The sequence below is a fragment of the Mustela nigripes genome, chromosome 1, assembly GCF_022355385.1.
Source record: "Mustela nigripes isolate SB6536 chromosome 1, MUSNIG.SB6536, whole genome shotgun sequence".
Classification (NCBI taxonomy): domain Eukaryota; kingdom Metazoa; phylum Chordata; class Mammalia; order Carnivora; family Mustelidae; genus Mustela; species Mustela nigripes.
Window position 1 is genome coordinate 237,027,280 of NC_081557.1, and position 14,788 is coordinate 237,042,067.

At 46.0% G+C, this 14,788-nt stretch overlaps 1 protein-coding gene across 20 annotated transcripts in view; it reads left to right on the top strand.

Moving 5' to 3' along the window:
• LIMCH1 (LIM and calponin homology domains 1) overlaps positions 1-14,788 on the top strand; it is a 327,804-nt gene that overhangs the window by 257,496 nt on the left and 55,520 nt on the right. For 14 of the 20 annotated variants that reach the window (XM_059383076.1, XM_059383068.1, XM_059383114.1 and 11 more), the window contains 2 exons: positions 9,287-9,322; positions 14,132-14,258. In XM_059383076.1, the coding sequence (XP_059239059.1) occupies positions 9,287-9,322; positions 14,132-14,258 (163 nt within the window). Of the gene's footprint in view, positions 1-1,387; positions 1,625-2,150; positions 2,481-3,797; positions 3,914-4,022; positions 4,135-4,577; positions 4,839-9,286; positions 9,323-14,131; positions 14,259-14,788 lie in introns of all 20 variants that reach the window. The other 6 variants (XM_059383130.1, XM_059383124.1, XM_059383156.1 and 3 more) reach the window with 2 other exon arrangements.

Here is a 14,788-nt window from a genome sequence, read left to right on the forward strand (position 1 = left end):
GCAATTTTTTTTTAAGATTTTATTTATTTATTTGACAGAGATCACAAGTAGGCAGAGAGGCAGGCAGAGGGAGAGGAAGGAAAGCAGGCTCCCCGCCAAGCAGAGAGCCCAATGTGGAGCTCGATCCCAGGACCCTGGGATCATGACCTGAGCTGAAGGCAGAGGCTTTAACCCACTGAGCCACCCAGGCGCCCCATGCTGCATGCAATTTTAATTCCCAGTATTTCCAGCCTCGTTTGTCTGTTGTCACCTGACTCTGTGTTTGGGGACATGGTTCTGAGTCTCAGATGGCCCGTGACCTCTCTAGGGAGCATCAAAGAACAGCTGAAAGAAGAGAAGGCCCCTAGTGGCTCCTGCCTCTGCCCTTCCTTTATCCCCTTTCCCAAACTGAAAGTAAACAGAAAATTCTGTAGCCCTCCTAACTTGTAGAGGGTCTGCGAAGACACCACATCATCTAGGTAATGGAAGAATACCTCTTGGTTTTCTAGCTTGGATGATATCTTTTTTAAAAAACAAATAGCCCTAGAGATGTGGATGTTTGAGATTTTCTATCTTGGGAAGCACATTTAGTTAGAAATTGACTTTTTAATGCCATTGAATGTTTATGCCCTGATTTAAATGACTGCATTGTCAGCATTAAGCCACCTAACTTCCACTTCTTGGGAGAACAGGTGAAAATACCAGTTTTAACATCAGCGAAGGTGACTAGTTTTTAACGTAAGGAACAAATGAGTATTGACTCTCTCGGTCCAGGTGAAGAGGATACACTCTGTGTAATCTTCAAGTTTACATTAGTCAGACCTAACCAGTGCTGTCCAGAAGCAGAGACTGATTTTGAAGGTCGAAACTTTCTTTTTGGAATTGACTTAGAGGTACTTCCTGGCACTTGTGAGTTTATGGTTGAGATATTTAATATGTGAACAACGTTCCAGCTGTCTCTCAACTAATCCTAGAATTTGGATCATGCCGAGCTCGTTACTAACATTTTACTGGTGCGGTAAAAGACATTCCAAGAGGGCTCAGGGATTCAATCAGAGAACTTGAATTCATTATAGTAACTTGAATAGTGTGGGAATTGGGCATCATTACTGTCAAACCGAAATCTCATTACCATTCTTAGCAGTCTTTCAGCGAGCCCTGGCTTCTCTTCCTAAACCAAACTAGAGATTGTCATCTGGTCGAAAAAGCTCCATCTTATTATAGTGTCAAAAGGGTAGCATAGGTGCAAAGAATCAAGGTTCCCAGTGATTCTGAATTTTTCGAGAAAGGGAAAGGTGCCTTCATCATTTCCTTCTGTCCTTAGCCTCTGAAATTCCTTCTGTTTGTCTGCTCCCCTGCCTTGAACCTGATTTTTCCAATGATGTGGGGGCCTGGATAAAACTGACAGGAACCAGGGCCAAGAGGTGAAGTCAGTGGTGGCCTGTATTACTCGGACTCAGGAGAGCAAACCGGCAGAAGAGGGAGTGAGGAAGGTGCCAGATCTTTACAGAGATGACCTGGCTCAGCGGAGAATTCAGGGCCTCCCTGGCCCTCAGCGAGAGGCTCCAAGATTTGTCACAGTCTCCAATATCACCGAAGCGGACTTGGAGACGTGGGAGAGGCTGAAAGTGTCAGGAAAGACGAGGTGTGTCATGCTTTTCCTGAATTTTCCCCTGCAAGCGGTTTCGTTAAACTTTGAAGGAATCAAATGCTTATCCTTCTATCATTTTTTTTACTCTCATGGCTGGAGAAAAAAATACCTCCTAAAACATAGTGTATTCGGTATGCGTTGAAAATTATTAATACTGAAAGTTAGGAGTCACTGAATGGAAAATATTCTCTTTAATTGAACCAACTACTGGGAAAGGTAATTTCGATAGGCTTGTTTACGTGGTTCTTAACCCATTTTTGTTATTTCACCATACATAAGATTTTCTTATGCCATCATTGATGATGTTGGGAGTGATATTTTGAGCACCATAGAAGCTTAAAGCCTTGTTTACGAGGCAAGACTATGACCATTCCTTCCTTTGATGAATGGGAAAGCAATTCTGCTCTAACCATATTAGTATTTTTCATAAATCTAGTATTCCAAAGCAGAGGTGGGGGGAGCTCTTAGTAATTTGCACTTGCCTAAGAAATCTTTGGAACTCATTTCTGGTTCTGACTAGGGATGGAGATATTGAGCCCATCTGTGCCCCTGAGCCTTCACCAGAAATTAAAGCAGAAACTGCCATTCGTGATGATTTTGCCAGCCGCAAAGCGAGGGCCTATAAGAAACCTTCCAGCCCTCGGCAAAAGTTTGTGCACTTTGGACCCGTGACAGAGATAGATCAGCAGAAATGGAAGCGGCTCAGCATTGGCCGGGCCGGGCCTAGGGAGGACGTGGAAGGAGTCCTCAGTCGTGGCAGCAAGACCGAAACTAACTCTGTCTCCCCTTCCTCCGCGGCCACGTCCAGTTTAGGAAAAGACCAAACGCTTCCTGCACAGAACGATCCCAGGTATTTTCCTCCATCCGGGTCCAAGCCCCGCATGGGAGCCGCTGCTGCTTTGCAAGGGTCTGTCGAAGCACCTCTCGGAAACCCCAGGCGGTCCCATAGTGGGAACAGGCTCTTTGGCTGGTTGGCAGAGGAGCAGCGTCCACGGGTCGCCCTGGGGAGGAGCACGCGTGTGACAGTTAATGGCAGGCGTCCATTTTGATTCCATTGTCCCCAGAATCACCGCCGGGGAATGCCAGTAATCTTGGCCAAGGACCCCTTTTCCCTCGGCTGCATTCAGCACTGTTTTATTAGTTGGAAATGCTGAAATGAACTCGACAGAATGTTTTAATGATACCCCAGCGTTTCTTCTAGAGATCTGTTGGTAGAATTCAGGTTTATCTACAACCTCCCTCTTTTCCTATCCGTGGAGGGAGGAAAAAATAGTGACTCATATCATTCGTTCAAATTTAGACATTGAAGTGAAAAAAAGTAAAGGCCTCTTCCCTCCCCTACTTAGAAAAAAAAAAAAAAAAAAGGTATGATGAATTGTGAATGGAAAAAGACTCCTTTCTTGGGGTTCCTGTGAGTCAAGAGTTTCCTTGGCTGATTCGCCCAACGAATGTGTGAGGGATCACCTAGGAGAAGCCCTTGCGGGCCTGTCAGCAGTTCTCCTCCTCACTGGAAGCCTTCCAGCTTTGAGTTCCCAGGTCCTCTCCTGGAGGTTCAGTTCTGTGGGCTGGTCTCTCCTCCAGGAAGCAGGTATGGGAGGTTTATAAGCCACTGGACTGTCCTGGGAACCTCCATTGCACCTGTGTGTTGAGAGCAAAGTAACGCTCTCCATGGCCAGGGGAAATGCTCAAGATGTCCTCCTCTGTGCTCTGTCCTTGAAATCCAAAGGCAACAGTGAATGGTCCATGATGCAGAGATGGGTGTCTTTCATCCAGTACTTATGGCCGACAGCATGGAGGATAGCAGACTGTAGATAGAAATAGTCTGCACACACCAGATATACAGTTGGTGTTTCAGAGGCTGATGGGGACCTGGGGTGGGGGTCAGGAGGTAGTAAGAAATGCATCGTTGAGTGCTTGACTACTGAGGGGGCCGTCACTCAGTTCCATGGGGACAGGCTCTTGCCAGCCCTACTTTGACTTTCCGCAGGCGCTCGCTGGCACTCCCCTTCCATTTTCTCCATCTGAGTATGTCATCTTACTAACCAGCTTCCGGAATGACAGCAGCCGAACTCTTCTTAATCTCTCATTCTCAACAACGTTTGTTGTGTCCTTTCATAATTCTCTTTCCTCTTCTCTCTTGCTACCAATGCTGCTTGGTTGTCAACAGAATAGTGAATTCTGGCGTAGGGGACTGTTGCAAAAGGGTGTCGCAGCTGGGTCCCGTACTGGAGACCCAGGAGGAGCACGTCTGCGGTTTGAGCGAGCACCCAGGAGCGGAGGAAGGTGAGGAGCGACGTTCCTTCCCTTCCCGGGAGGTGCAGGATGACAGGTGGGGTCAAGGCCTCGGGTGTGAATTCTTCCCTAGCAGTAAAGCTGTCCTCTCTGGCTTCAGCGACGTGCAAACAGCTGCCACAGGATGGCAAGGAAGAGAAGGAAGGAGTTGCTCAAAGAGATTCTGAGATGCCGCCAAAGGCTGAGCCATCAGAGGAGAGCGGCCGGCCACTGTGAGCGCTTGCCTGCCTTCCAGGGTGTGCTGCCTCTGCTGTGTGTGGCTGTTGTGTCCCCAGAAAACAGCTTCGAGCCACAGTATGCCCTTGATGACTGACGTGGTGTGGAGTTCAGTCACTTAGAAGAATGCACCCAGCCCAGGGTCAGAGTCCTGCTCTCAGTGCCCTCCCTGGGTAGAGATGGGAGCCTTTGCATGTGGTTGGGTGCTGGCCAGATTTCATTCTCGGGAATCCTGAAAAACCGGAAAGGGAAACCCGTTCTGGTGTAAATACCCATTGCATGACCGAGGCCCACAGTGTTAGTACTCGGTTGCTCTGTGTGCTGCTGCCTCCATGGACGTTGGCTTCCTCTGTCTTGGGTTGATGCCATTGGGGGATGCTACTGAAAACATCTTTAGCAATAAGTGGCCTTTGACCGGCTGGACTGAATATTGCCCTAGTGTGTGTCCCCTGGCCTCCGAAAGCAAGACTTCGGGGACAGAAGAGAGCTCAGAGAGGATGACAGCTCCTGCCTGGAGCAGCGGCAGACCGAAAGGCCCAGGAAAGTTGTATGAGTCACAAAAAGATGACATGATGGTCAGAAGAACCGGGATGTGTCTTAGACGCGTGGGAGCCAACGTAAACCAGTTCCTTCCAGTTCCGTTTGCAAAGCGGCAGGATGTGGAGGAATCTGCCAGGGGTCCGCCGTTGAAGGATACGAGGTCAGAAGATTTTCCTGAGCTTTTGTGGTGTTGTTTTTCTGGTCTGAGCCTTCATAGATGCTTTGAGTATGTTATTAACGCGTTATGATACCTCAGCGCCACTTACCTGGGATTGCTTGTGGAAATGGAATGATAAAAATTGGCCAAGAATTTTTTTTCCTTTTTTGCCTATAAGCAGGTATGGAAAGAAGATGCATTTGTGAATTTTCTGGTTCAGCAAATTTTTTTTTCGGACTCATCTTGTGGGCCCCCTAAATGGGTAACTCTTATTTCCTCCTAGCTCGTATAGGAGCCCTCAGGTAAAGGAATTGAACTTCTTTCTGAGCTACTTGATTTCACTTTGATTCCAGGAACGTCTTCAGGTCCAAAGAAGACGTATACCACTTACCAATTTGTAATTCCATTTCATTCCAACATTAGCAAACACTCAGGGCTTTCTAGAGGTAAGATTTCTATTCCATGCTATGACTTGATTTAAAAGAACAAATAAGGAGGGGCATCTGGGTGGCTCAGTCGGTTAAGCGTCTGCCTTGGGCTCAAGTCATGAGCCTAGGGGCCTGGAACGGAGCCGTAGGTTAGGCTCCCGGCTCACTGAGGAGCCTGCTTCTCCCTTTCCTCCCCACTCATGTGTTCTCTCCCACCATCTCTCTCTCTCTCTCTCAAATTAAAAAAAAAAAAAAAAAATCTTGAAAAAGAAAAAAGAACAAGTAAGGAAATAATCCGAAGTTTGTAGTTAAAAGTCCTAAATGTTGAAGCCTCTGTTGCTATTTAATGAGAGTGATACATTTTGTTAAAAGTAGGGTCTGCCAGATCTAAGTGGAATAAAAGTGAGAGGTGTTGGGCACAACAACAGGATCCACTAGAAAACAGGAAGCAGCGGGGTTCCGGTTCATGAAGGACCCTAAAAGTAGTGAGTCAGAGGCTAGGATGGGAAGCAGGGAAAACCTTAAGTGACACCCAAATTTTAAAATGAAGATCCCGTCTATCTTTATGACCCGGATTTAATCTGTGCCGTGTAAGCCTCCGAATTCTCCTAGCGCTGTCGCAAAACCTTGTTGTAACGTTGGTTTCAGGAGGCGGGGGTACTCTTCGAGCTGTGTTTTTGTTGTCTTCTAGTCCAGAGTGCTCGGTAGCCCTTTCAAAGGGTGGCTGCTCCCTCTAGCTCACCTTCTGGAAATTCACAGGTAAGGCCATGGACAGAGAAATGGGTGAGCGGATCCCGCATGGGTCCCGGCTGGTCAGGGCCTGTCAGGGCTGGTTCGAGAGAGAGGGACTGACTGATGGGCCTTGTCCATCACCCTCACTCACTTTCCAGATGCCCTGACAGAGCGTGGCCCCGGCGTCTTGGGCTGCTGTAAAGCAAGTGAGCATGAAAGGGAAGAAGGAAGTGGAGGCTCGCGGCTGCCTACCCTTTCCGGGTGTTTTCCCATGGACTTATTCCTCGCATGACCTTTGAGAGGAAGAATTTTCATCTGCATTTTGCAATTAGGGAACAGAGGCCCACGTCCACACAGCTGGTTATTACAGATCCAATATTCAGACCCAGCCCTACCTGAGCAGAAGGCCACGGTCCCCCTCCAGCACGTGGCCTGCACTGGTTACTAGAGGAAACGGTGGCAGTCTGATGAATTCCTTGTCACTTGTAACTGTCCCTCTGTGATTTGGAGAAAGTCCTTTTTAGATCCAAGTGGGAATGAATGGCTAGTGTGAGCAGGAGATGTGGTCCCACGTGCTACGTGTCCCAGGTGCATGACTGAGGGAGCATACGCCTTGGGAATTCATGTTTCTTTTCCACAACTATCTATTGAGTAACTGCTCTGTGTAAAACAGGGCTCTGTGCTAGCAGATAATTTTAAATGAGCAAGAGACCCATTTTTTCCCCTCTCACTTCAAATGAAGCAGTGCCAGTTCACAATATGGAGGTATAAAACCAGCTAATTACTGATCCCAAAATGCTTGATTAGTGCCAAAAGTTACATACATGAAATGGATGCACAGAATATTCTCTTTATCTTTCTAAATATCCTTACCCTCAGAACTGAACTTTATTCATTGCCTTTTCATTACCCCACCACCACCACCACCACCACCACCCCCGCCTTCTGGTAGGATGCTTATACCAACTGTGATTTGTCTGGCCAATTTTATACCTATTGACTTACCTACTCTGTATTATTTTTTAAAATCTCTTTATTAGTGATTTTTTTTTTAAATTTACCTTTACTTTTCAGTTTCCCATAGAACAGAGGAGAAAGCCACTAGAAGCCCAAGCTCTAATTATCTTCTCCTTAACTGCAAAGACAGTTCTGCTTAAATGGATGCCCTCTTAAATCTAATGAATTAGGAGGTGATTCCTGAAATCTGTGAGTGTATAGTAAAAGGGTAAATGAGCATTATCTTCAGAGACTGAGCTGTTCTTTTCTCTTCAATTTCCAGAACATCCAGTAAGTGCTCAATAAATACTTAATGGAGGACCTCATCTGGTCACTGTTCAGGGAAGCCAGAAAAGAGCTCCTTGCCCTCATGGCGCTTACACTTTAGCATGAATCTACATTTGTTGGTAGAGATGTCAGTGAAAGGCTGTTAAGTATCTTGCATAGAAGCAGTGTAAATTCAGATACAGCCTCTCCCTTGCTGCAACAAGATATAGCTGAATCTCATCAACAAAATGGGCTTAAGGAGCCAGACTCAAAGGTATACATACTATTTACATAGTACAGAACACTCGACACTGACCTCTGGATGTGTCTGGGTTACGCAGACTCACCGAGGGGTATGTGTGTGGCCGGTGCCCTTCTGTGTGTATAGTCTCCTTCAATAACACATGAACAAAAATATTCAGATCAAGACACAAAACACATCCTATCAGTTCATTATTTCTCAGTTAACTAGGCAGAACTTCTCTGCTGCCTCCATAGATAATTTAGAAAACACTGGATTTGAGTAAGCTTACTCCAGTAGGCCTATGAACTGGCAGATGTTGATCCTGTCTCCAGAACTAACTTCTCATGCACTCTCCCATGACTGTGGAGAAATCTATTGGTCATTGGTTCCAAATGTAGGAGTGTTTCTAGAAAATTGAGTGTATTGGGTTAAACTTTAGCCCCTTTGGAAACTATCCCCTGGAAAAACAGAAAATGAGTCTTAACTGCCAGAAAAGAAATATTCACAAACCTTTGGGCCATTTCAACAGAGACTTTGGGTCTTGCACTGGTGTGGTTGTCTTTGTTGTCTTTGCTGAAAACAATTATTAATGAATGCATGAATGCAAACTGTTCTAGAATGATAAGAGCAGGTAAGAGAAAAGGGTGTGTGTGGTGGTGGGGGGGGGTGCACGCACCCATTTATTCCAGGGTGTTTTCCCCAAGATTAGAGGAAGACATCTCTAGAAATGACTCTTTTCCCCATGAACTATTAAGAAACTGAACACGAGACTAGGTAATTTTTGCTGAAAACCACAAAATTTAATTTGCTGGAAACCGAAAGCAGGACCTTTTTTCTTTGCTCAAATAATTCTTTGTCCACCATTGGAGTGCAGAAATGAACTGCGTTTGAGGGCATAGGTAAGAACCTTCTCTTAATATTTCCCTTTGCTGAAGAGATAATCATTTGTGGAAGCTGCTTTTTAAAATGTGCTTTAAAATATGCCCTTTCAGCGTCCTAATTTCTTTTTTCTAATTTAACCTTTTTCTTCGCTTTATCAAATGCATGAAAACTTAAAGTGTCTGTCCTGCAGAAGGTACAACTTTGTAGATCTAAACAATCAGAAGAATATAAAAGACTGTAAAAAGGAAAACTTTGGTTTTTCAAGTTATGGAATATTATCCAAGTCTGGCTTTGATTAAGGCTGCCAGTTTTCTAGGAATTGTGGTTTTTGTCAAACGCATGCGGAAGACACTGATTGGGGTTCTGGTTGGAGCTCTGGTTTGCTTTCAGAAAACTGCAGAAACGCTCTTTGATGTCATTTGTGCAAATGTATTAACACATCAGGGAAAGGGTCAGTAAGCGTGTGCTTCTATGTTGGGTGTCCATTACAGCCCATTACTGGCGAACACAAAGGCCTGAGCGGTTTAACTGTTTGTGAACGATTTACAAGTTTGGCTCCCCCCACTCCACCTTAAACTACCTTCTCTAAACCTGGTGGGTTGCACCTAAGCCTTCTTATGTTTATTTTGAACAGACTCTTTTTTTGTGGGTAGCGTGGGGATTATTTTCCTCTCTCCTCTGTGTTTTAATACACATTTTGCATTCTTTGGCAATGTCAAGACTGTTCTTTCATTCCCAAAAGTTAATAAATGCTGCTAATTGTGTCATGACACTTCTCTTGCAGCGCGATCGGCAAAAAAGGTTTGGCATGCAAAGATGTCGCCGGTAATGTTTATTGCCAGCTTGGTTACAGAGATAACCTTCTGTCTTTCCATCCTCTAATTTTGTATTTGGTCTTGTAGATACGGTCCGAGAACTCCTGTGTCTGATGACGCAGAGTAAGTTGTCTTGTGTTTGTAGGAATCCATTAATGACTAGCTTAAACTGCATGTTTCCCATACTTACCACTAATTGAAATGCAATTAATGCGACAGTGAACTGAGCAGCTAACCGACTCACGCAGCTTCGGGAAAGCACTTGAAGTTGGAATGTAGAACATATGTTCTGTGCAGGAGAGATGAATGAAAGAGGAACTCAAGCATGATTCTAATACACAGCTGCTGCTTAAACTTAACATTTGCTTTTCATAGACATGGCATGGGGAGGCTGGTCTTACGGTCTGGATGTTGGTACCCCTTCCGAACCACAGAATTATTCTGCGTTTTTGCATTTAATTCTTGATACGTTAGGGCTTGGAGTTAACAATGAGGCAAGTCATTCTCATGGCCCTGGTTTTTTTGTTTTGTTTTGTTTTGAGCTGAGAAAACAAATCCTGAACCACTAATTATAGAATCAGGAGCCCAAGTTCCTCCCAGGTTGGAATAATATAACTGTGGGATGCTCAAGACCAGAACATTGGGGTTGTGCTCCAGTTCTGCGGCATAGCAAGGAGTCAGGATGTCAAACGTGACTTGGCCTTCCTCTCTCGGCTCCTTCATTTCCACTTCTCTCAGAGATTCATTCCCTACTTCCACCCCACGTCCAAATTTGAGGAGGGGCCAACACTCTCCCATTTGTGACCACATGAACTGTTTCAGAAATGGATTTCCCATCTGCGGAGCATTCAGAAGCAGATATTCCAAGGCAAACGTTTTCTTGGCACAATACTAGCTTTCTCAGAGTTGAATAAATCTGTATTTTGAGAAACCTAATTAATACCTAATTCCATTGTCAGTGGCCCTGCCGAGCCTGGTGTCTCTGGGAGGACCAGTCCATGTGCTGGTGGGAGTACGGGGCCATCAGAAGAGCCACACAGTGGCCTAAGACATTTCATTCACCAAGTGAGGAGTCTTTAAAGAAGGGTGCAAAACACAAAAATCATTGCCACCAACGACAAGGAGACTGGGCCCCCAGATTTCTCAGTTTCCCCAGTAACCCCAGTTTCCAGTACCTTTTCCACGTCTGTGTTCAAGATGTCAGCTTGGTTTGTCTTAGCACCAAGCGGGCTGCCTCGGGTGTCAGGATAGGTTTCCAGTGTGCCATCTCTGATGGCTTTGTGTCCTGACGTGCAGCACAGCCATATCTCAAAACCAAATTCCCGCTGAGCTTGGCCGACTACACGGAGTTAAGTAGTCTGTAAAATTCAGCCCCGGTTATGACATTGAAAATCTGCACTGGTGATATTTCACATGCACTGAAAGGAAGATTATCTAAGATGATAGGCAAAACGCTACTTTGATTTGGTTCGCAAAAACATTTTGATGGGATGGATTTATTCTTCATCAGTACAAGGCCCCTGAGCAGTTGGCCTAGGGTGGATCTCTGGGAAATCCCAAAAAGTGGAAGAAAGGAAGCCACGGGAAGGAGAGTTTGAATCTTGCCCGTACCTTGAATATGAAACCTCACCCACGGGAAAAGTGAATGATTTTTTTTCAGGGCAGTGGAGGTGGGGACTCCCTTTGCTGCCCCAAATTTACAAAACATGACCTCATGGACTAAGAAGAGTAAAAGGAACTTCTTTTCCAGAGGTCTGACCTGGGAGTATCCAAAGTGCCAAATTTCCTTCTTGGGAGTAGACGCAACCTACGTGAAGCCGTGTGGGGTGCAAAATGCAAAGCTTATACTGGGACTTTAGTTTTCAAATAGATATTCATTATATGTTTAGTGTACCCCTCCCCCCACTCTCTCCCTTTTCCAAAATCTTTAAGGGCAATTATTGGCACAGGCTCTGTTTATTCAGAACTGGCACGTCCTTAAAATATAGTCCAATCAAAAAAAGATGTGCCCTTTCAGGAAAATGCAGGTCGGGGGCAGACCTACCACACAGGCAAACAGAGATTTCCGCCTCCCAGCAAGCCAAAAATGTTTCCATAGATACAGTTTCACCTTCTGGCCCTTTTCTTCACGTGCACGTTCCTCCTGTCCCAAGGCTCTGCCCACCAACGGAGCCTGTGCACCGTGAGAGCTGGAGGCTGTTTTATTCCTAATTCCCTCACCTCTGACCTGGCCCCAAAACAGTTTCCAGGCTTCCCTGGAGGTGATTTCATCCTGGCCCTCAAAAATGCCACCTCACCTTCATGGAAGACTCTGGAGGTGGCAGCCGGGACCCTCATCCCAACAGCACAAGGCATGGGCTGAGAGCAAATGCTGAGAGGAACCCACATTAATAATCTGGAGTTTGGGCTCCTCCAGGATCCCCCACCCTGCTTCCCCCCCCCCCCAACACACACTTCTTCATTTTGGAGGCTGAGTCCAACCTCTGAAGCAAGAGACATTTTCTGAATGGTGACTCAGCCCATTTTCTGTCTCGTATTATCAATTTTCAACTTGCTTAGTTCCTTTTTTTGAAATGGCGTAAAGACATAACTCATAGTTCGGTTAGTTCTTTTTTTGGTCAGGTGGCTGGAATTTCTTTAAAACAAAACAAAACCACTCTGGGGAAAAATAGTACTTCCTGGTATATGAGAGGGCAAACCCGAGTTTCTTTTTTTATTTCACTAACCAGCTTTTGGCCACCTTTGGGCTGGGGTCATGAGAACTTCATGGTGGCAACAGAGATAGGACCCCAGGACAGAAGGCGGCAGTTCTCAAGGCCTTGCTCCCGTTCTTTTCCGAGTGACATAACCAGATCGCAAATCTTGGAGAAGGCCGCCATTTTTTCCCGGGGTTCCAGGAGAAGACCTGGCTCCAGGAATGGAATGAATTTCGGTCTCTTTCTGGAAAGCCTCCTTAAGCGAATTTTCACCCATGATGTTTTAAAAACAAACAAAACAAAACAAAAAACTGTGAGGTTAGTGGTTATGTGTACGGCTGCAAATTTCCAAATCTTTCTTAAACCACCTTAATAAATATCTAAAAAAACGAAAAATCACAGCCCCCCTCCCCTTTGGAGGACCGCAGTTTATCTTTCTAGAAGACGTAGCTGCCATAGCCAACACTATCCACTGGGTACGTAGGGGCAGTTCCCCATGGTGGCCTGTCATATTTGTGCCAAACAGGCCTCAGGGAAAGGTCTTTCTATGCAGTCAGAGTATTCGAATACTCTTGGGTAAGACAGATTGCAAGTACAGTCTTCAGTTTTAGCTCTCTTAGGTCAGACTTAAATAGTCCAAGCCCTAGAGAGAAGGAAGAGGCACCCAACAGAGCCATGCAGTTCATTTTGAATGCATCGGAATGAAGGCGGGCAGCCATTGCACTGGGGATCTGTCTTCCCCTTCCAGAGAGGCTGTCTGCTCAGGACCCACTGGCGTCCAGGAACACTGCTGCTGTCCATTGTCTCCCCACGGGGAGAACTATTTGGGACATCATCGATGATGTCTAGAATTAAGTGGTGTCTAAGTGCATGGCTTTTCTTTTTCTTTGTGTTAAGCTGGCCTTAAAAATGGACTGTCCCAGTCTTCTGTTCTTAGAGTTTAATAGTGAACCTCCGTTTCTTGCTTTTGGACTGTGTAACCCCTTGGTCCCAGAGCTCATTTTTTTGAGGATTTTGCTTTGGTTTTTATTTCTGTCTTCATCTTGCTGCTTCAGCTTTTGCTGTAACAAAGGTCTGTGTAAGCACCACAGAAGAGGCCCTATGGTCTCACCCAACATTTACTAAGATCCTATAGAACATATCAGTAATATGTACAGCTTAAGGGCTTTAAAAAAATTGCTTTCCCTAAGGTTTTTCTTGTAAAAGAGTAAACTCAGAAGTATCCTGACAAAAAAGAGGTAAAATGCTTGTGAGAAAATTAAGATGCAAAGTATAGAATGATTTATATATTTTATTCCTTAATCTTGCGATAAAATATCTTTTTTTCTTGATTCTGAGATGCTATCAACTGCACTTCCAATTTATGGGCATTTTTACAGGAAATAGAAATAACCACAGCAAACATATGAATCGCCAATGCATAGTTCTTGGATGCATCCACAATTCAGAAACTTCAGTATGAGAAGTTGGGTGTCTTAGACTTGAGGCTGGATGATTTTTTTTTTTTTTAAGTGGAGAAACTGCCTTCATGAGAAAGCACGTAGGACAGCTCGTTGCACAAGCATTTACTGTAATGAAGTTTTGCTTCACGGAATGCCACCCTCCTTGCCCATAAATTCTCTCCACGTTATACATTTTAATTTCTCTGCATTTTGTTTCCTAATACATTTCCAAACGAGAAGAGCCCAGAGCTCATTTCCAAACGAGAAGAGCCCAAATACCTTTTTCTAGCTCATATGTAAACACGTTTTGGCACCTAGGTATAAAATTACATTGACTTGGGGCGCCTGGGTGGCTCAGGTGGTTAAGCGACTGCCTTTGGCTCAGGTCATAGTCCCAGAGTGCTGGGATCAAGCTCAGCATCGCATCGAGCTCCCTGCTCAGTGGGGAGCCTGCTTCTCCCTCTGCCTCTGCTGCTCTGCCTGCTTGTGTCTCTCGCTCTCTCGTCAAATAAATAAATAAAATCTTAAAAAAAATTTTTTTTTCATTGACTTGCTGCAGCCACCCCTGAAGGCAAAGATGGTTCCCTTTTGGCTTTGGGAGCAAAAGAAGAGGCGGGGGTGCCAGCATGCCGGCTGCCGCCTGGGGCTTCGCAACACGCCGCATCGCGCTGCTGCCTTGAGCTGCGGAGGGAAAGGGGCCGTTTGGTCAGCGCGGTAGCGCCCCCGCGCGGCATAACGCGCAGAGCACACCCCGGGCACCGGTCCATTTTTGTCTCTTTTCTCTCCACACTCAGGAGCACGAGTATGTTTGACATGCGGTGTGAGGAGGAGGCCACGGTGCAGCCGCACAGCAGGGCCCGCCAGGAGCAGCTCCAGCTGATAAATAACCAGCTGCGGGAAGAGGACGACAAATGGCAAGATGTGAGTGCAGGCCAAGGTTATGTGCCGCGGGGAGGCTGCCCAGCACCGTGGGCTAGAGCCCCCCCCTACCCCACAACAGCAGGAAGAGAGGTGGGGCGGGTAGACTTGGACTTGAAAGCCAGGCAGGGGGAGGGAGCCCCTGGGGGATTTCAAACAGGAGGTGTGGGAATTCAAGAAAGGTAAATGACAACATGGAGGTGAAGAGTGAAGGACACAGACAGGTACTGCACAAGTCCCCCCTGCTAGAAGGTTGGCCGCAAAGAGAGGGGGTGGGGTGCAGGTGGGAGGCGCCTGGCATGGGACCTAGAATTGAAGATGCACTGTCTTTCGAGATGCTATATTGAAATGGATAATGTGTCTGCTGCTGATGGCAACGGTAGGCGCCAACGTCAAAAGCGTACCAGTCACAGACACTGTTCTAACTGCCTGTGTGTAGGCTTTCTTCCGTTTCCTTAATGACTCAGTCAGCTAGCATCTAGTACCGTCCTCAGTTCCACAGAGGAGTCCCAGAACAGCTGAGTAACTTGTCC